The sequence below is a fragment of the Zonotrichia leucophrys genome, chromosome 2 (assembly GCF_028769735.1).
Source record: "Zonotrichia leucophrys gambelii isolate GWCS_2022_RI chromosome 2, RI_Zleu_2.0, whole genome shotgun sequence".
NCBI classification, from domain to species: domain Eukaryota; kingdom Metazoa; phylum Chordata; class Aves; order Passeriformes; family Passerellidae; genus Zonotrichia; species Zonotrichia leucophrys.
The window spans coordinates 145,028,533-145,051,638 of NC_088171.1; the positions used below are offsets into that span (position 1 = coordinate 145,028,533).

At 38.6% G+C, this 23,106-nt stretch overlaps 1 protein-coding gene across 2 annotated transcripts in view; it reads right to left on the reverse strand.

Moving 5' to 3' along the window:
* Positions 1 to 11,682: 11,682 nt before the first annotated feature.
* The window catches only part of LOC135443406 (dynein axonemal assembly factor 11-like), a 52,121-nt gene continuing 40,697 nt past the window's right edge, over positions 11,683 to 23,106 (reverse strand). Inside the window, exon 12 of one of the 2 annotated variants that reach the window (XM_064703624.1) lies at positions 11,683 to 12,234. In XM_064703624.1, the coding sequence (XP_064559694.1) occupies positions 12,048 to 12,234 (187 nt within the window). In that variant the 3' untranslated portion in view covers positions 11,683 to 12,047. The remainder of the gene's footprint in view (positions 12,235 to 23,106) is intronic. The other variant, XM_064703625.1, reaches the window with a different exon arrangement.

A 23,106-nucleotide genomic window follows, 5' to 3' on the forward strand; every position in this document is an offset into this window, starting at 1 on the left:
GTTGTCTTAAAACTCAAATAATCCCACTTCAAAACAGGAAGCAGACAGAGGGAGGACCATGACCAGGTAACTACACCAACCCTGTGAGGATTATAGAATCACTTTATAATGAAGAAGCAGGCATAAGTGACCTCAGGAAGCTGCAGGGTATATGCCAAGCTAAAACAAAAAGAAAAATAACATAAATAGGGGCAATAAGGACAAAACTTTTAGCAAGGCCTTTGTTTGAATCTGAATACAACACCAGGAACCAGGCTAGAGCAGCAGTAAGGCTGAAGGTTGAGCCCCCACACTGCTGTCAGCTCTGCATGGGTGCCTTTCTGTGCAACATGTGGAGCTCTGCACTGTGGGAAATGGACTTGTCGAGAGCTGTCAGGGCCTGACAGAAGGCCCCCACAGGATGCATCTGTATGCAAATTTTGAGATAAGAAATGCTGACTCAGAAATGCCATGGAATAGGACAGATATTGTTGAGAGCGAAATGGAGCTAGAAAAAAAGTTTTGAAGGATTTCCTTGCAAATAAGACTGGATACTTTGGAGAAATAGAACTTTGAAAGATGCATTGCAGTGGGACCCACAAGGAGTAGTTTTAGATGATTGGCTTTAAGGCATCTACAGGATGGTGTGGCAAAAAGCTGATAGGCCAAGATACACTTATAGTGTCATGTAATTAGGAGATAGTTGGCTTCTGATTGTGATGGTGTGAACTATAACATCTCTATTGTCTCACCATTCTCATGAGACTGAAAATGGAATAAAAGTTTTTAGAATGCCTCTCAGTTGCCCCATCCCTGGGTCAGGAAAAGGGCATTTTCCAACACTGCACAGCCTGAAAGATGCCTACAGGGTGGTGATGAAGGAACCAGGACCTCCAGCAGCACTACTGACTGGGTAGACATGGCAGGAGTAAGAGACAGTGAAGGAAAAAGCAGGAGAAAGAAAGATCAACAGTCCTCTCCTTCCCAGGCCACATTGAGGGTTAAATTATTCACTTGATGGGCAATGTGAGGATGAAGTCAGCAGAACTGACACAGCAGAGACCCACAGCACCAGCAGTCATTAGGATGTTACTGGTTTGAAGCATGGTGGGGGAGAATGCATTTGTCACTAAGTCATGGATGGCATGGGAGGAGCAGCACCAGCAGCCATCACTTCTGTTGGATTCTGCAGCTCCTGAGATATGGCTGCAAACATGGGTGAGAGGCAGGGCCCCATCAGGCTCCTACAAGGGTTGGATATTCTTCATCAGGATGGACTTTATTTATCTGCACTGTCACAGAGTAGAGCTGCTGTCCTCAATTCAAGCAAATTTGTGAAATAGAATGAAGAGTCCTTGCACACAGAGAAAGCTGGTGAAAGGGCTGCAAGGCACATCCTGTGAGGAGAGGCTGAGGGCTCTGGGCTTGTCTGGTTTGGAGAAGGCTGAGGGGAAACCTCATTGCTCTCCAGCAACTTCTGGATGGGGTGAAGGCAAGGGGGAGGGATGAGCTCTTCTCCCTGGGATCCAAGTGACAGGATCCATGGGAAGGGTTCAAGTTGTGTCAAGGAGGTCAGAAAGGACATTGAGAAGATGGATTTCTTTACTTAGAGGATCAAAGACTTGAACAGGCTTTCTAGAGAGGTGATCAATATCTTAGGCCTGTCACTGTTTAAGAGGCATTTGGACAATGCCCTTCACAACATGCTTTAAATTTTGGTGAGCCCTGAATTCATTGGGCAGTTGGACTAAATGGTTCTTCCAGCCGAACCAGTCTGCTCTGTTCTGTTCTATTCATTTCTGTTCTACTCTATCCTATCCTATTCTATTCTTCTCATTCCACTTGTGTGGGGTTTGACACATACAACCTTAGGGGTGCATCAATGGATTTATATGCATAAGTTCTGCCAAAATTCATGTGAGACCTTGTTTCCAAGGATTCAACATCTATGCAAGGAGTGCAGCTGAATTTCTCTGTCTGTCTGGTGTTGAAATGCCAGAACAAAGGAGGAGACCAACAAGAATCACTCGAGTTCACAAGGATTTAGTGAAAGAATTTTTCATCTCCTCTATTCAGACCACTACTCTTTCTCCTGACTGATGTTCTCAGGTTCACTGATGTATTTGCCATTTAAAAAGCTATTTTTAAACTCCCAAGTCATGCTTCACTCCAAAATTCTTTACAATGGAATTCACAATGAGTTTCTTGACTAAGATCAAAACAACTCCTGCATTTTTTATTGTCTGCCATTTTCTATACCACACTATCAGAATAATCAAGGTTAAACTGCCAAGGTCTGAATCTTCTGACAGAGTGCAGTAATAAATTTATTGGAGACACTGTAATTGCTTCACCCTGAAATGCCAATGAATATGTTGAATATTGTAGAGCTTCTCACTGCCCTCTTACCATTTCCCAGAAAGATATATTATATGCAGATACTAATCTGTTAATTGTCATGCAGTCAAAGGCATGCAAATTATGTAAAGGTGCATCTACCAAAGAGTATTGACATGCAAATTTTAAGTTCTTTCAAGTCTAAAGGGAACAAGAACATTCAGCTCTTTCCAGTTCCAGTGTAAAATAAGAGTTTATTCGCTTTAAAAAATAATTTTAAAATAATTTGAATATGGGCTCCTAAAGGTAAAAGTAAAAATGTGTACCTGTAATTACTGGAGAACTTCTCTGCTGGAGTGACCTTTCAATTGAAAATGACATTTTTAAAATACATTGTACAGCCAGATTGCAGTGGAAATGAGGAAGTCCCAACAATTTACTCTCAAGAGGCGACATAGACAAAAATGCTTGAAGGGATTTTTGCACTTAGTGCCTTTGGCATCTCAGCATGTTCTCCTTTCTCCTCACCTCCAGTCCAGAAGAAGGAAAGACACTCTCTCCTCTGCTTTATCTGCAAGTGGTGGTGTCTTTTTTCATCTCATCTGCCTTCTGGGAAATAAATCTTGTGCATTTACCTCATCTGACTTGATAAATACTGCATGGGAAGTAAGAAAGTATTTTGTGTTTTTTGAAGACATGTTCTCGAAATTCTTGGTTTTGTGTTTTGTGACCAGTCCCTGTCCAGCATAAATCAGAAATTCTGCTTTATTCTACTTTCTGTTTATATATTTCCACATATCCAAACCAAGTTTTTAAGCAAGAACTGGTGAGTTCAAGTTTAAACTTCTCCAAGGAAATGATGAAAGATAGGGTCTGATCACTTACTGAAAAAGTGGAAAATCATTGCCCTCCAAAGGCATCTCAGACTAGACACTAAATACAAAAGCAATTGAAATAGCCAGTCATTTGAAAGTTTTACTGTCAATATTTCAACTCAAATAGAAATACTTTTACTGAGCCTAGGAAAAGGATGTTCTAGTTGATAGAAGGCATTCATTTTTTCAGAAAGCTTCTGACAAGGTTGAAAGATTAGGAGAAGGAATTAAGCTGTCATGGCATAAAAAGAAAGGTCAGCTCAAGGATAAAGAATTTCTTAAAGACAGGCAACAGAGTAAAAATAAAGAGTTTTCACAATGGAGGATTATCTGTGGATCCCTAGAGAGACCTAGGCTCAAAGTTGAGCTGCTCAACACCTTCTCAAACAGTCCAGAAAAAGAGATGAACAATGAGATGATAGTATTTGCTAAAATAAATGTTGAGGTGATAAAATGGCTTGCAGGAATCATATCTCAGACTGCCTGAGAAGAGCACAAAAATGTCTGAAAATCCCAAGGAGTTGAGTGACTGAAGGAAACAATAGCTCAATATCTCTTATTACAAAGTGGAAGATAACTCTACCTAAACCTGCTTGATCTGTCAGTACATAGTGGCAGGTTCTTGTCTAGCTATTGAAACTCAGGAAATAAAACCTGAGCTCCCTGCAGGCAGTTTTATAAATATGTGGGCACAGTGCTTGGCAGCATTCAAAAGATAAGAGACCATTAGGAATCTGTAGGAAAGTGAGAAGTAACATGGTGCTGTGTAAAACCACAGGGCAAGAACTTTGATTCTGCCCCACTCTGTCCTGGATGTGACAGAAGTAGAAAAGGTTCTGAGGAAAACAACAGGCTGAATCAAAGGAACTGGGAATCCCCAAGGATGTGTTGATAGGCTTAAAATAAACTAAGGCCAATATTTACAGGATGCATAATTAAAGCTTGTAGCCACAGGATAAAGGATGGAGGTTTATAAGCATAGTTAGTGTGAAATAACAGCAACAGAGGTTCCCAGAGGAGTGTTCCATCAAAGATAATTGCATGGTAGCCCCCTAGGTCAGACTTTCCTCTAGCTGCTGTCTGAGATTGTGTCAGGGAAGGATCTCTCTTTTCAAAATTTCTTGTTCAGATCATGGTCAAGTCTTCCCAGCAGGGTGTGCAAAATTGAATTTTGCCTCTCCCAGAATGAGGGGAAGGGGCCGGACTGCGTTGGAGTGTGGAAGAGAACCTGCCTGCCTCAAGGGTTAGCAGGTGTGATGGGGCAGCCACACACAGCCCTCCAGAGCAGTGGGAGATTGTTACTCCCTGTATTTGCTGGCCCAGAAATGTCCTGCTTGAACTGAGGTACATCTTGGGCCAATTGGGCTTCTGGCTTGGCCTCATCTGGTCTCCCTTGCACCTACTGCTGTGGGCAATGGCATAAGAAATTCATTGGTGAATTTGTGCCTCCTGCCCTCAAGTGATAGGCTTCTGAATTATATTCTCGTCTCTGCCACTGCTGGATTGAGTGATTGAGGTTTATCACTTTATCCAAAATTCTTCATATGATCACTCATAAGATGAGCATATATTTTCCCAGTTTTGACTCATAGTTCACCAATAATTTCAGCACCAATTAAGCTGAAGTTGGGAAGCTTTCAGGGCTCCTCAGGAAGTGAGTAGAGATAAAACAGTAGAGCTCAGCCCTTCCTGGGAAACTGCAGGATATGATACATGAGGTCCTGAAGTAAGGCACCTGTGGATCATCTTGACAATAAACCATGCTAGATGCAGAATTTAAGAGTTAGCTTGTACATCAAGCTGTTCACCCCAATTCCTTTAGCAAAAATGATAAGAGCTCCTATGAACTCTAACCAAGAACTCTAAAATGAGCATGAAAGACACAAACCAGCCCGACATTCTCATGGCCTGGAAATGGACAGGTGGAGTCTGGTTTAGTTCAAGACTGGATGGCAGTTTTGAAGTAGGTCTCCATTTGTTGTTCCCCTCTCTGCAATGTCAGGGAACAGATTTTTAGAACCACCTGAGCAGACCTACTGTGTCATGGTACAAAAGCAGTGAGAACACTATGCAGGACAAGAAATGGGGAGAAGATTCACACTTGTGTTCTCACACAGCTGTTCCTTCCTCAGACAGACTGAGCAATACCTGGGGTTTTCTTTCCCAATCTGAGTAAAGGTCCAGGCCAAAGAATACTACATAAAGTCTTTACAGCCAAATGGAACCTGGAACCTCAGTCTGTCTGACCAAGCTATGCATCTTTCTTTTCAAGATCCCAGTGATAAATTCAAGATCTGGTATTTCAAGAGCTAATAGTTGCTTAAACTAATTTCACAGCTCATTTAATAGGCAGAATTCTCTGTCTCTGACCACATGTGGTAATTTTCTTTACTCCTGTGGTTCAGATATATCCAATAATAAAATCCCTCCTACTTGAGTCCTGAGCTGATTTAAATGGTCATTTTTGCCAGCTGTCCTTGAATCTTCTACACTGAATCCTGAATTAATACAAGAGGAAAGAAAAAAAGAACTTCTTTGTCTATGATAAGAACATGAACTAGATTTGAGGTTTTCAGTGATGAGATAGCAGGTTTGAGCTGACCCAGAGAAATTAATTTGTCTGGATAACTGTGACTTCCATGCCACACATTTCTCTACTACTTATGAGCAAATATTAGACTGAGTAATCCCTTTGAAACAGCCATTAAAAAGCTTCCCTCAGTCATTAAACCCTTTCATTGCCTCATTAATTCTAGCAGTATAATCTGTTTTTGATTAACCAGGTTGTTAAGCATCCAGTGTCAAACACTGATAAAGAGGGAGAATTTGCTTTACAGATCACAGACATGTAATTATGTATCTCAACACAGCTGATAAAGTGTGAGAAATTACCTGAACACACCCCCCCCAGCACATTAGCACCAAGTAATCTGTGATACCTTCAACAATAGGTGGATAACAACATGTCACAGGAGCCTTTGATACTTTTGAGAATGTTCAGACTCAAGTTTTGTATAATTGAAACTGAAAAAATTTAATTAATTTATCCAAGATACTCTAGAGCTATACTGGAGGCACACTTGGAAAAGTTTTAAGAATGTTTGACAGTGACTTAGTTTCACACATGAATTCCCAGATTGAGCTAAAGTGTAGACATAAATTTCAAAAGGCAAGCATTTTTATTTAGCATATTGAAAAATAATTTTAGTGAGATGAATATAGCTTTTACTACAGACAGAAGGAAGGGTGACACTTTAAAGCATTTAAATAGCTGAAGCTGTAACTAGATACTGAGCAGAAGCACACATAAGGAAGTTCTGGAAATGGTGCAGGATATCAGCATCTTTAAATATTCAGAAACAGAGTACAGAGTCTTAGGTTCATGGAAATTTAAAAAAAAATGAGTGAAAAAAATGGACTTGATTCCCTTAGAGGATTTCCACTGCAGAATGGAGTTTGGTGCAGGAAAAGCAGACAGCTTGGATTTCTTCTGTAGCTGATGTCATGTTTCACTTCAGCTACCCTTTATAGGTGCCTGATAAATCTCCATGGGTGCTTTCCCTTTGAAAATTTTTATACTGATGATGCACTTTCATTTTAAATATGGAAGCATATTGGAACTTTATTATCAATCTCAGTGAAATCCTTAATTAAAAAGTCAGATGGCTGCCTGCCTTGTTGTAAAACCAGAGAAGCCAACACTAATTTATGTACACTGTCAAACGGGCATAATTATGCTGCTGGTAGACTTGCAGATGGTTAGCAGCAAGAGCACAAAAACAAGGGTCAAAACATAACCACAGGTCACATCTTTCTAGCCAAATGTTCACCAGTCAGCTCTTCTATACACATATTTCCTATGAAGTTTCTGAGGAGGAAGGTGTTTATTGTTAAGAGCTGTGGGGTTTTTAAGTGCTTCTGTTTATATGATACATGCTATAACTTCTGAGATCTTTTTTTGCCCAGACGTTCAGGCTGTACTACATGAGAGTTGTATTTCCAGGAACAGAAGTAAAACCCCCAGTGTGGACCTGGTTCTTATGATTTTCCTATGGATCATGCTAGAAAAGCTGTTGTCAAATATCAGAAAAGTGATTTATAAGTTGAACCACCTCCATATAGTGCCCTGTATGGGAAAACTGACACTTTGTGCAGATCTGAACTCATCCAAGGGCAAACTATTATGCTGACACCTAGGCAAAGCAGAGGGCTGGTTCTGTGCTATCCCATCTCCTTAAGGGAATGGGCTTTGACTCCTGATCCCTGGCCAATTCCCACCACATCAGGGCTTCTCTGTGAAGAGCTGTGGAGTTTCTTTAAATGGATCTGTGGCTCACAGTTCATAATAACCACATTTCTGTACTCTGTGTAAAGGAATGGTTGCTGTTTTTTATCAGGTTTGTAAGGCAGAAGAACCTATGCTCAGTCTGTCTAACATGATTTCCTTGTTTCCCTGCTCTTTCTAATGTCTGTTTTATAATTAGCTCAGATAATCCATGGTGATTGTGAAACCAACACAGTAAACAGTCTCCAAAACTGATGTACTCTATCACTCTCACAGTGTTTTGACTGTGACATGTTTGATGAAGGAACAATTTGTACAAAACCTGCCTCAGAGAGATCCCACCTGATTATTAGATAGTTCCAGTGCACAACAGTGCAACCAAGAGCAGCACTTCTGGCACTAATAATATCTTTTATCATTTCTGCTTTTTAAAAAGTAAAACATGAACTGTCACTCTGAGTAAGCTGTGTTTTCTAAATTGTCATATCTTTTGTCCCTGTTAATTCATATGCTGTTTTCTTAGATTTCAGCTTCATTGAGCTTTCACTCTGCCTGGGTGTATCAGAGGTGGAAGGAGAAAATTGGTTCTGTCAGTATTGCTCAGGTGCTGCAAATGAGAACAATAAACTTCAGCATGCTACAGATGACTCTGCAACAGAAGAAACACATTTATTCACAAATAATTTGCAATTAAACTGTGAATAGGTGATGCCCAGTGACAGCACCAGAGACAGTGGGCACAGGCTGAACACAGGAGATCTCTCTGAACATCAGGAAACATTTTTTTTACCGTGAGGGTGACCACGTGCCTGCACATGTCACCCAGGGAGGCTGTGAATTCTCCCTCCCTGCAGATATTGTAAAGCCATCTGTATGTGGTCCTGGACAACATGCTCCAGTTTAAACAGGGAAGTTGGATCAGATGACCGTCACAGGCTCTTCCAACCCTGAACATTCTGTGAGGCTGGGATTTGGTTTGGGTAAAGTCACTCAGCCCAGCACTGACAGCAAACACCTGGTCTTCAGCAACTGCTCAGAAAAACACTAATGCTCAGGCTCCCTATATCTTTCTTTCATATACATTAACCAGTAAAAAATGTATTTGTTTCCAGTTCCCCTTTATGGGAATTATCATGTGAAATATGCAGTGGGAAAGCATATTTTGCATGTCCAGTACTGTTATTCATATATAATATACTCTTATTGAGTATATTCAGAAATCTAAGACTAAAAGATTTTTTGGTAGTTTTGAACCAAGTTTGCTATTTTATTGCACATTGTTCTGCACTACAACTGTAACTGGAAGTGCAAGATAGCTTTATCCTGTCATAGTGTAACAGATTCCCTTCTCCTGTTCTTTTTTTGACCAAGATGAATCAATTTAGTGCTGGAGGGAACTGGACACTTTCTGTTTTGTGCATCAACAAAATCTCATTTTGATGGCAAATCTAAAACTTACATCCCATCCCAATTTTAGAACAAGAGGAAGATTTTGTGGCAAATCCAAGAGCATTCCTGAAGTGTTACACATCTTTCCTCTCAGTACTGCTAGAATTTGTCATTAACCCCATTCATCTGTCTACTGGATCATGAGTAAATCCATCAACTGCATGCTGCTAAAATTCCCAGTCATCTAGTTAGAGGTGAAATATCACAACACACACTCAGTGCTTTCTGAAATTTTAATCTGCTTAACCCAATTACATAGTAAGAGATAATGCTGTATGTACAACTGCTGAGTCTGCAGGGATAGAATGCAGCAAGTGGCAAATCAAAAAGCAGCATTTTTTTTTTTGTCTCCTCTAACTATGAGAATTGTGCTCCAGATGCACAATGGCTTTGATCAGCTGCCATGTCCTTAACTGTGGGGGACAATGCTGGAGTTCCTTCCTCAGTCTTCCTTTCTCTGGTGGGGGCTCTGACTACCTTTCATTCCTTTTGTTTTCTTCTAATTTTTAGTATACAGGGGATACTGTATATATTTTATCTGTGTTGTGAGATTTTTTATCTGGCTGCATGTCCTTTGTCCTCGTTTGTCTTTTCTCAAAATTGCATTACAGTAATCAGAAATTTTGTGTTTATGCTCTTGAGGTGTCATCTTGTGCTTGTGCACTTTGTCCCTCTGTGATCAACCTCTGCTTGAAACAACTCTTTCTTCAGTGGTTCCAAGCATGTTTTGGTACCTGCTATTAATTTTCCTATGAGATGTAATTGTAGCTCCATACATTTTTTCCCCCAAAATCAGAGCAAAATCTATTCACAATGAAACCAGATGAAAAAGAGAACTGAGTTGGAATGGGGAAAGATACAATCGTATTATCCTTTGGTTTGACATTAGAGATTATTTTTTAGAGCTCTCTTTATGAAAAAATAAAATAACCATACATGACCAGGCTGCATGGATGTCTCTGTTTTCCACAACTGTGTGAAACTCTTGAAAGGTTCACCCATATTGGCTGAAGGTTTCAAAGGTTGGTTGTCCCTACAAGATTTTTAGAAATAAGCAGTGAAGAAAAAGAGGAAATCCTGTAAAAGATTCACTTAGAAGCATCAGGAAATCCTCACAGCTATCAATAAAATTACAGGAAATTTAAAAAATTTGGATCTGCTGCCAAAATTTACTGATTTTTCTCTTCACAAAAGTGGTGGAGCCTTTTATCTTCATCTATCCCAAGGTCAGCAAAACTCATACTTCTGAAACAAAAGAAAGTAGGCATGAAAGGAATAAAAACATAAATTGTCCATCTGATTGGTAAAAATTACTTTACCTGTTGGGCTGCACAGTTTCATGAAACAGCACCAACTTTTAGGACTCCCAGGCTCTCCCTGGGCTGCAAGGGGGTCTCTGTTCCATGGGGATTTCTCTGGGGCTACCGGGGGGGATCCCTTTCTGAGCCCGCAGCCCTTCTGCCCTCCTCCTCCTCCAGCTCCCCTTGGGGTCCCTCCTCAGCTCCTCCTCCTGTACCGCTGTCACCTTTGGCCCTTGCTGAAACCTGTTTGTCCCCAGGATCCTGCAGCCCCACTGCCACCCCCAGGGCAGGGACACTCTGTGCCACCTCAAATACAGAACCTTGATGTGCAATCTAGAAATGATCCATGCTCACCTTACGGGCATATTACTACTCAGTGAGATCAAGAGATAAAATTTAATATGTCTTGTCCATATTAGCCAGCAAAGTTAGGCATTTCTTGTGAACTGGGCATATTGCAAAAGCAGTTGATGTTTTTATACTCCATTAACCAGAGCAGAGCTGATTAAATATGTTTCAGGGCTCAGAGGCTTGTATCATTGAAGAATTTATTCTGGGGTTGGAAAAGTTGAGTCAGTGCAAAAGAAAAATCCAAGATGATATGACGTCCATCAGATAATGCCCAAATTCAACTTTGGTTTATGTCTTTGAGATATATAAATTTTCTTTTCAGCTTTTAGTATATCCAGCATTAGTATGAAACTTCATTTTTTTACCCTATATCCATTTCAAATTGCAACCGAAGAAAATGCATCGGTTCAAGCCATCAGCCTAAGCTGATGGATATTTTCTGCTTCTCTTCAGTGCACTTTAAGATAGACTATTTATCTTTATCTTACATTAAACATCTGTGAAGAACTATAAAACACTTTAGAGTGGCTAAAAATTCCCAGAATTCAATGGGAATATTTTCATTCAAACTGCTGAGGTTTTTGCACGATGTTTTTCACAATTAGGGACACAGCACTTTCAAAGGCTGTGTTATCAATGTGACTGTGCTGAGGATACTGTGGGCACTATCTGAGCTTAGACAGTGTTCAGTTATACTGCAACTCATTAATCTTCTATATTGAGGATGAAAATAAGTTTTAACCAGAAAATATTGTTTGATTCTTCCTGACCTTGCTTGCCCTTGACTAAAAGCAAAAGCTGATTTTAATCTGAAGTATTTTGTCTTGCAAATGAAGTCTTCCATTATAAACAATTACAAATGCATAAACAAGGTAATGTAGGTCACTCAACTTACTTTTTTCCCTGAAGTTTCTCTTTATTTTTTCCCAAAATCTTCAAGAAGTGGGATTATTAGGAAAGCTCCAGAATCCAGGAGTTGTGCATTATGCTGAAGATTGAGTCATGAATGGTAGATTACAGCAATATCTCTCACTCCAACCATACCCTTTTCTTCTACTGTTGTCTGTTATGAAAATGAAAACACTGAAGGAGTACACAGAGATTTTTCTTATCCTTAGTTTAATGAGAAAAATCCTAACTCTTGTTAAAAGTGCTTTATTCATTCCTTTTCTCTTTTTCTACAGTATTGGGTCATCTCTCAACACAGACAGTAAATTGTTTGAAGAAATTACAATCTCTGATATAAGGCCCAATTCTAATTTCAGAGCTACTAAGTAAACAATGTAGAAAAAACAATTTATATAGCAATATACTAACAGAAAACTAACTAGCAGAAAACACCAGCATAAAAAAGTTACTGATAGGAAATGTAATGTTATTCCCAACTTCAGCTCTATTTTATTTATACATGGGGTCATGAATTCAACACAAACATTCTCATTACTTATAGAGGGGATATTTTACAATGTTTCAAATTAAGGGAGGAACATCTTCATTATTTTCAAAATCATAGGAGCTCTTCTTAGCCTCAGTAACTTTCTGTGGTTGGAGCTTTATAGGTCCCTGTCCAGTTCGTTCCTTTTCCTGGACTATCTTTGTCACATCAGGGAATGAATATTTACTAGGATCCACTTCCAACTTCTCAACTTGTCCACTCCTGAGACAAGAGGGAAATAAACAGAAAAAAACATAATTTGAGTGTCAAATATAGGAGAACTGTTTGAATTTATTATGTGATTCTATGGTTCTATTTTGGGTGCCTGCCTATAAACACATGGTATGAGGGTTGTTACTGAGTCCAATTAAACCAGGGTTAAGAGTTCTTCTAACTTGAGAATTGATTGCTAAATAAAAACCCTAAGTGCAAACACATGAAAGTAATACAAAATCTCTAAGATTTTGTACAGAAGAATCTCTAGTCTCCAACTTCAAAAGTTAATTTTAGATAGCTATAATTCCCTTTATATCAGAACATGGTGACTGCTGGTATCACAGTACAAATCACTGGCTTTTGATGTAAGATTTTTTTTAAATCCAACTTTTTTTTTATTCTTTTTTTTTTCTGTTCCTTTTTGCACAGTTCCTTCCCACTTACTGTCTATTAATTTCCAGGTGACAGGTCCATCTTTGGAAAACAGAAATACTTGCATTTATAGAGAAAATATAATTTTAGGAACTTATCTGCCTTGATCAGCTAATTTTTGTATTTTGGCAACATGACTCCTCACCATGTTTTTATTATTAAAAAATAAATTAAATTATAAGAAAAGTCAGAGTTTTAATACAATTTTCATATTCTATTGCTGTTAGGGATACTCTTTCAGATGACACTTAGAAATGTGTACTGGCCACTCATTAAGGTAATCTATCCACATCACATGATGATCAAAGATTTGAAACATACTCTCTGTCTTGCAGCATTTAATCTCATTGTTTATTTTTAAGAGAGGAGCTCAGTGATTAAATGGAAAAAATCTAACCTGCTTTCATGCAATTTGTAACTGTTTACATGAAAAAATGGCAAAATGGAAATTTAATTGTACAATTATGCTTAATTTCTTCAAATTAGAACATGATTTGTACATCTTTGTACTCCATTTTATACTGAGTCACAGCTCCCAGCTCAGCATTAGAAAAGACAGTGCCTCATCCTTCAGAGATGTGAGAAAATTGTTTACCCAGGAGATCAGAAAGGCTCCTTAGAAATAGAACAAACAAGGGGGAGGCAAAGTCACTGCGTGACAGAATGCATTTTATGGATGACAACACAGAAAATGAAAATTCGAATATAAAGCACAGTTAAAGATTTTAAACTGAAAATACACCATCTTTAGTTGTTAAAACAGGGAGAGTTTTGCAGGGCAGCTTCCAGATTGTGCCAGTGCTTCTCCATCAAGGCTGTGGGAGATGTGAGCAGGCATCCCAGCCCTCACTAGGGCAGGGTCTCTGTCCCACTGGAGCAGAGGTGCAGAGGGGCTCACGGGAGGGCTCCTCCTCCTCTGTGCCATGCTGAGGAAGGCAGGAGCTCCACAAGAGGCAGTCACCAGCCTAACCACCCCTTTCAGCTCTATGCCACTAGGTTTATCTTGTACTAAAAGAATAATTTGATCACTTTTTCTGAGCAGAAAACAGCCAGAGAAGCTAGATGCTTTAATAACCTGCATAAATCTTTTCCAATAGCAGCATAAGCAAAAATTACTCCGAGTAGAATTTTATGGGTAATGAAAACAAATACAAGAAAAGTTTTATTTCTTTACCCTAAAAAATTCTTCAATTTAAAAAGCTAGATTTTTTTTTCTGATATTGCACTATACTATTAAATGAAACAAAAATGTGTTCATTTGTGGCAACATGCTGAAAAATGTTCATCTCCCCAAAAGTAAAGGGCATTTTAGTTTCCTGTGTAATTTACAAAATGTGCTGTGACCTGGAATCACTTTATCATTAGCTGTTGGTGAGATCACAAAGAGAGCAGACCCTTAAACTAATCATTTATCACTAATCTGAGGCACCTCAGAAAAAGCTAAAAAGCATAAACATGAGAATAAATTAGGTTCAGCTTGTGCCTCCATCACATGCTAGAAAAGAACTTCCTTAAATTGAAGTATTTCAATTAGCAGTGGTAGCTCACATTTGTTCAACAACTCTAAAATTGTACAAATTGTCATTCATGAAAACACAATAATGGAGTTTGAATATCTTATTGCTTAGTAGGAGAATAAACTTCAGCATTCCGGAATTGAATTCACAGTGAGTGTCATAAGTAACAATCCACATCAACAAGCTATGACAAGGTTATTGCATCATAAATGCAATTCTCAAAATTGCATTCTCAATTTTGCAACATCACATGTAATCTCAAAGTATGTTAACAACAGGCAACAGGTAAGACTGAGAATCAAGCACAGTGAATTTTTCCAGAAAGGAGGTGGTTTTCATGTACTTACATGAACACGATCAAACCCTCTATACGTGTTTAGTAAAGCTCCCCAGTGCTACCCCAGGTACCACAATACAACAATTGACTGACAGCAAGACTCTGCCAGGCTGAACCCAGTGCAGCTACAGCACAGATCTGATGCTCTCATCATGCAACCATGCAAAAGAGGCTGGGGATTGATGAGGTCAAGGGTAACCACCTGATCATTTTTTGAAGAAAGAACAAGTTTTTCCATGTAATTAACAGAATAAAAACAATCTTGTTGCTGAAGCTCTTCCATGAGCAATGGTAAAACAGCTGTTATGGAAACAAAAATACTCCTTGAAGGACCAGCTACAGAACATACCCGAAAATCTCAGTGTTTGCAAACTATTTCAAGTTCAGGTCTAAAAACAGATAAAATTCACAGTTTTTGGCACTCCTACCTGCTGCTGAGTGTTCTCTACCTAAAAAAATTATGTTCAAACACTAGAGCTCCGCACAAAAATAAATTAAAACCTTTATTTCCTCCTGATATTTTTTTCCCTTTGAAAGGCTATTTCTACCTCCATACAGTTTGATTAGGCTTTTAATAAATTAAAATTAGAAGACTCCATAAAAAAGAAAGTTTTGCGTCTATAGCAGCCTGCTGAACAATCTGGTGTGTGACATATGGCATATCTGATAATTTGGTATTTCTTGATAATTTACACTTTTATTTACACAGTCTTTAATCCCCATACTTGATATTTAAATTACTTGACAGTTATATTTCCCTCTGTCAACTTCTGAATTTCAATAAAATTTAGATTGCTAGAGATTTCTCATATCTTTGATCCAGAATATATGGTTATTGGCATGTGACTGAAAGTTTCCTTTCTGGTGTCAGGACATAAATATAAAGATATTTAGGAGTCACAACCAACTGCTTTGAAGAGGCACTTTTTCAAATCTTTTAACACTGTGAATGAAACAGGACAAAAAATCATTATCATCCTAGTCAAAGTACTAATAAATGCTTTTCTTGAATAAAAAAATAGAGTGATTCCAGTATATGGAATGACATCTTATTTGAGAGCTTAGAGAAAGACAATTCTTTATTTAGGTGTGTTAAAAACTGGTGGTGAACATAGGACACTTGTCATACTCTGGTCTTAATTTTTGAAATTATAAGCTTAGAAAAAATCTACTAGGTAATCTAAGCAAATAATTATGGTTTTTTAAGTACCTGGAAAATTAATTCCTCTTTCATTGTTTAAGAGACCTTTTAAATCTCTGTATATGTGTGTAATCTGGAATGAAGCTGTCATTGGAGCCTTCAGAATCAGTGGGAAGACATGAATACTGGTAGAATCAGATGCTTCTCTCAAGGACAAAACAACAGTGAAGAATAACTAGCAAAACAGTGGTAAATGTTCTGATAAAGAAAAGGCTGATGATATCTAGGCCATTGTGTTCTAAAAGGCAAATATATTTCATGAATAGGATTCATCAGACTGAGAATACTGTTTACCCAGAATATTGTTTACATATGAGAATATGTATATTACTAATGTCCATGTTTTGAAAAGTTAGAAAATTATAGCCATTGTGACATTTTCAACTTCACTGTTCCATCCCTTTCCTTCTTTTGAATAATCACTTCAAGATATTAAATTTTGAACTGCTCTTGTCTGCAAGCAAGAAAAATGCTCCAATACCTGCAATATGCAAATTGACTCTGAATTTCTATATGTGACTATAATATAATTTTATTTTCTCTCCTTTCATTGTTATATTTGTCAGACAAACTTGAAATCCTTAAATATTTGGGAAACATATACTGAAAACATACTTTATTCTAACAAAGTTTTTTCAAAGTTATAGAATGTTAGAAAACAACTTTTAAGTCCATTTCTGTCCTCAGACTTTTGTCCTTGTCCCATCTGCACAACCAAAGATAACTTCAGACTGCAGTGATCAGGAACTAACTGAAGTGTTCTCTCGAGAATGCTTCCTCCAGAAGGGCACATTTCTGAAGCCTTCTCACCTTTATTATAGTCAAGGATTATCAGATGCCAGTGTGCAAATTAATTTTCAAATAACTTCTGAGGAACCCCCCCTTTTGTTCTCCTAATTAGACAAACGATGGAGATGTACACCCTCTACTTTGATTAGCTCCAGGCCTCTATGAGAATGCAAATAACTCCATCCTTCCAGATTAATTTGAGTAAAAAGCATTTTAACATGTTGCTTAGTCATATCTGACTACAGTTTCTGGTTAAGAAGCCAACTGAATTACAGTTCCTATGACTCCTCCTTTCCCATATATTACTTGCATTCTAAAAGTTCTCAATGTCTTCACGACAGATAGCAAATTCCATTACCAGAAAATATTAATTCTGCAAAGTGTTCTGCTCTAAAGATTTGTGATCTAATCCCAGGTATTTATCAAAGGCATTACATCTCAATAGAACTGATAACTGACTTGTCATTTGTGATCTTTGCACACATTTACTTATCTGTCATTCAGGCCACTATTCAGATGCACTTGTCTTTCTTCATGTTGAAATGTTTGTGCTTGGTATAGACACTGAGAATTTGGGTTCTGAAAGATCCCATAAATACTGTTGCAGCTCTTTCAGATCAGTTTGTCTGCAACACCAATCAGTTTCTGACCTCATCTCACCTCCCTTCCCAATCCTGAGGAAATGACTCATTTTGTTCTACTGTATTTCTCTTCACAACACAGAGCTCTCTCCCCTCCAACCCATCACATTCCTCTGTGTAAGCTGTAGGAATTTCAGACTGGGAGAGATTTTCAGCCATTCATTCTGTGGAAAGGCATTATTCTGACACTTCACAAGGACTGCTTCAAGAAATCAAATTAGAACTTCTCACTCCCAAAGAAAGATTCTTACTCTTAGATCTACAATTTTTCCCACAAATTTTTTCTTTGCCTCTTCTCCACCAAAATGAACCAAGCTAAATCAGGGTCATCCAGTAAAATAGAGCGTTGTAGTAGGTTTCATATTCACCAACACTTATATCTCAAGTGAGATGGCTGTAGAGAATTTTTGAAATAATCACTCTTTTATTCTTTATTTGTTAACAAACAAAGAAAAGCTCAACTATAACCTTCTCCAAGACTTTACTTCTCCAAGAAAAGTAAAGTAATGCTTGTTTATCACTGAAACTGCACACCATAAAAGAAGTTCTGTTAATGAGTCTTATCATGACATGTTTGCTAGAAAAAGATTAGAATTAAAATCCAATACAGTAATTAAAACCATTCAAGTTTTCTCAGTCTCAAGTTCAATACAAATGACAGGTAATTTTATATATTTTATGTCTCTCACAATTAGTGAAATTCGTCTGAAACTGTTCAGAGGCATTTATGGGCTCACCAGCATACAGAGGTGGACAACCCAGCAGCATATTTTTCCTTTTTTTCTCCTTAAGAATTCAGATGAAAAAAACCCCAAACCAAACTAAACAAAACAAAACAAAACTAAACAAAAAATTGCCAAAAGCCAAACATTATTCACTGCCACTAAGAACTAATTCCAGTAGAATGTAAGTCAGATTTCCAGACAAATATATTACATGGTATTCTGTAGAGCATGTGCTGGCTTGGTCACCCAGTGCACTCCTGGATAGCTAAGAGGGGAAAAGACACTTAGGGCAGTCAGATTTGCAATGCCTGAACTACTAAGATAGGAATCACCTCTACCTTGCATTCCTTATTTCAGTAAAAAAGATGTGTATAGATCAGAACTTGCTGATTGGTTTTTAACTCTGCAGAAGTTGCCACTCCATTCCTCTGCCTCTCCAAATTAAACCATTCTCTGGCTACATTTCTCAACCTCTCTGTATATAAAGATTTACAGTAATAGAAAACAAAATAAAAGCAAAAGAAGAAAACTCAAAAAATTAAAGAAAAAAGGTTGTATTCCTAAGAATATTTAATTACTGGAGGAACTCAAATGTGTGTATATTTACATTTAGAGACATTTTGTGTTTAATTTTTTTCTTCTCCAACATGCTAAAGGAAGAATAGTCTAAAGCTGAAGGTATGAGACCAGGATTGTTGACTTTACGTAACTGTTACTTTTAAGATTTCCAGTACAATTTCAGAAAAGTCGGTTTCTACCTACCTCTGAATTTCCTCTATGCAGCTATGAAGATCTCAGCTTTGGTATCATACAGCTGAACTGTGAGGCCAGTTCCAGTAAGGAATGGCACACCCAGCTACTGCATTAATGGAGGCTTTGTAAATAGAACAGATCAGTCTATTATTTTTATATTAGTCTGAATATTATAGATCAGCATAATTCCTTTTACAGAAGCTTGCCTCTTTGAAGGTTCCACATACAGTTTTGTACACAGTCACAAAAGAAATCTCTCATACATTGCAGAAGTAATGACAGTATCATCATGTAATCTAGCTAACAAGAGTTAAAGAGATTTAAAGCTCTGCATTACAGTTTGGCAGATTATATGTCTGACAGCATTTAGCTAAGACATCTGTAGCTGTCAAGTATAATCACTGTAATGAATGTTCTTCTGTAATCTAAGAGACAACAATTCAGCAAATTTTTAACATCTGGCTAGTCAGCGACTTTTCAGCTAAAGAGGTCAAAACATGCTATTTTTAGAAAGAACTGTAATTCAAAGACTCTTTTCCTACTTCGACTTTTGTGGGATATATTCCTGTAATATTTTAGCCCTCAAAATCTGCAGAAAGCATATTATTAAAACTGCACAGAAATCAAACACAAATTTTTGGAATTTCACTATGCCACAGAATATCTGTAGTTCATCAGCTGGCAGGAAAGGGCACCATTTCACACAATTACCTCCATGCTCCCATTATTATTTAAATGTTTATTATGCAGCCAAAACTAAAGGCAGAGAGTTCTAAGGAACGTAAAACCCTAGAACCAATTTCCTAGTCCACAAATTGTTTCTTTAACTTATTTTCTTGTAATGCATTTAAAGATTTAGCTGCATTTCTGTGGAAAAACACCATTCTTTTTGCAAAGAAGTATCGTAAAATAGACTCACAGAATGGTTTGGGTTGGAAGGGAAATTCACAGATCATCCAGTCCAACCCCTCTGCAATGAGTAAGGCACATCCTCAAGTAAATCCCATTCAACCTGACCTTGAATGTTTATAGGGGTGGGGCCTCCATCACCTCTCCGGACAGCTGGTGCCAGTGTTTCACCCCCCTCATAACACAATTATTTCTTATACATTTTCCCTCTTTTACTTTAAGACAATTATGCCTTGAAATCTGTCCCCATATTCTCTACAAGATTCTTTTTAGTGTGAAAGGCTCCTAGAAGGTCTCCCTGAAGCCTTATCTTCCAGACTGAAGGACACAGAGTCTCTCAGCCTTTCCTCATATGAGAGGTGCTCCAGTCCTCTGATAATTTTTGTGGCCTTCCTCTAGACTGGCTCCAGCAGATCCATGTCTTTACCAAGGATCCCAGAGCTGGATGCAGAACTCCAGGTGGGGTCTTGGAAAGCAGAGCAGAGAGGGAGAATCCCCTCCCTCAGCCTGCTATCCATGCTGCTTTTGATGCCATCCAGGACATGGCTGGATTTCTGGCCTGCAAAGGCACAATGCCTGCTCATGTCCGGGTTTTCATTCAAGAGTATCCTCAAGTTCTTCTCAATCCCTTCTGTTCTCAGCCTTTGTTTATACCAGAGGCTGTCCTAGCCCATGTACACCACCTTGCATTTCTAGTGCATTGGGACATATTGCAAAAGCAGTTGATGTTTTTATACTCCATTAACCAGAGCAGAGCTGATAAACCATATCTGAACCTGTTAAACACCATGACATTCACATGAACCCACTCCTCAAGCTCGTCCACATCCCTTTGGATGGCATCACCCCTTCTGGAATGTGAACTGCACCGCACAGCTTGGAGGCACAAACAAACGTGCTAAGAGTGTGCTTGACATGGAAAGGAAATTTCATTTACTTTTGGGAATGGAAACGGAATCTTGCGGTTTCAATGGGGACCAATAGAGGAATCTTTGGTGCATGTACCTGCACTAGATGGAATGTCATTCATTTTCATGGCTTTGACTTTGAGCAAGATATTTTGATTTTTTCTTTTTTACCTATGTATCCATGGCATGTCCCTCATATCTTCCCCTCCCAGTTGTGTCTTCCTGTTTGACGTTTTTCCCTTGCTTCTGCAACATCTGTGAGCATAGTTTGGACATGTTTTGCTCATTTGCCCTGCAAGTGATAGGATCACGTACCATTTTCTAGTAGTGACTAAATTTCCCAAATTTCCCACATTTGTTTTTGTTTCTCCTCGAATTGCAATTGCTCGGATGGAAACTCCATTGCAGAGCGTTGGTAAGACCTTCTTATTTACTTTGGCTTTCAGCAGGGATCGATTTAGGCAGGCTTTGCTGCATGTGCCGGCATTGATGGCATATGGTTTTGATGGCTTTGACTTAGGGAAATATATATTTTTTTTTTTTCCCACATTTCTTTTTTTCTCCTCCAATTGCAATTGCTTGGATGGCATCTCCATTCCAAAGTGTTTGTAAGTCCTTCTTATTTACTTTGGCCTTCAACGGGGATCGATTTGGGCAGGCTTTGATGCATGTGCTGGCACTTGATGGCATATGGTTTTGATGGCTTTGACTTGGAGCAAGATTTTCCTAATTCTTTTTTTTCCAAAATATGCATGGCATGTCCCTCATTCCTTCCCCTCCAAGTTGTGTCATCCTCCTTGAGTTTTCCCTTCCTTTTGCAACATCTGTGAGCTTAATTTTGGCATGTTTTGGTACTTAGCACTGCACCTGATAGAATCCCGGTCCATTTTCTTATAGTCACTAAATGTCCCAAATTTCCCACATTTCTTTTTTTTCTCCCACAATTGCAATTGCTTGGATGGAATCTCCATTCCAGAGTGTGTGTAGGTCCTTCTTATTTACTTTGGCTTTCAGCAGGGATCGATTTGGGCAGGCATTACTGCATGTGCCTGGGCTTGATGGCATATGGTTTTGATGGCTTTGACTTTGGGCAAGAATTTTTGTTGTTTTTTATTTTTTTCCCAAAGTGTCCAGGGCATGTCCCTCATATCTTCCCCTCCAAGTTGTGTCTTCCTGTTTGACTTTTTCCCTTGCTTCTGCAACATCTGGGAGCAGAGTTTGGGCATGTTTTGGTCCTTTGCACTGCAGCTCATTTCCTCCCAAACGATTTCTTGAAGGCACTAAATCTCCCGATTTTCTGCTTTTTTTTCAATTGCATTTCATTTGATCCTATCTCCTTTCCAGAGTGTTTGTTAGCCTTTCTTTTCAGGTTCGCAAGATTCCCTTTCCCTTCCCGAAAGGAAGTGAAATTTCATTTGGGAAGGGAAAGGGAATCTTGCGGTTTCAATGGGGACCAATAGAGGAATCTTTGGGGCATGTCCCTGCACTAGATGGCATGCCATGTCTTTTCATGGCTTTGACTTTCAGCAAGATTTTTTGAGTTTTCCTTTTTTTCCTATGTATCCCTGGCATGTCCCTCATATCTTCCCCTCCAAGTTGTGTCTTCCTACTGGACTATTTTCCCTGCTTTTGCAACATCTGGGAGCCTAATTTTGGCATGTTTTTGTCTTTTGCACTGCACCTGATAGAATCCTGGTCCATTATCTTGTAGTCACTAAATGTCCCAAATTTCCCACATTTCTTTTTTTTCTCCTCCAATTCCAATTCCTCAATGGAATCTCGGTTCCAGAGTGTTTGTAAGTCCTTCCTATTTACTTTGGCCTTCAACGGGGATCGATTTCGGGAGGCTTTGCTTCATCTGCCTGCAGTTGATGGAATATTGTTTTGATGGCTTTGACTTTGGGCAAGACTTTTTTTTTTTTTTATTTTTCCCAAAATATGCATGGCATGTCCCTCATTCCTTCCCCTCCAAGTTGTGTCTTCCTCCTTGATTTTTCCCCTTCTTTCTGAAACATATGTGAGCATAGTTTGAGCATGTTTTCGTCCTTTGCACTGCACCTGATATAATGCCGGTCCATTATCTTTTATTCACTAAGTATCCTAAATATCCTACATTTGCTTTTTTTCTCCTCCAATTGCAATCAAATTCCTAGCGTCCTTGTTTCTAATCTTTTTAAAATGGATGCAATATTTCCATTTTTCCAGTTACCAGGGGCTTCACCTGACTCTTTCCATGACTTTGCAAGTATAATGGAGAGTAAGTATCCTCCACTTTACCTAGACCTTCTGCAATATTTCAAATACTCTGTAATCAGACTGATGTACTGTTGTAATGACTGCTGCCCAAGGAAAGGGTACAGTCCTTGGGGCTCATTAGAAACCTCAAGCAATTCTTGCAGGTGCCCTCTCATCTTCTCATAAGGCAGATCATCAAGAAAAGAAGTTAAGGACTGATTTTTCTTAGAAATTAAAAACTAAAAGTAGAATTAATAACAACTGACTCTTGCAGAACCATTTTACCAGTGTCCTAAATAATAAAACCAAGAACAGCCAAGATCCAAAATGTCATTTTTTACTAACTCCTTAGCCTTTTTACCAAGATTCAACACAATGAAATCAAACAAGGAAACAAGTGCAACACTTGAAATATAAATGGATAAACCGCT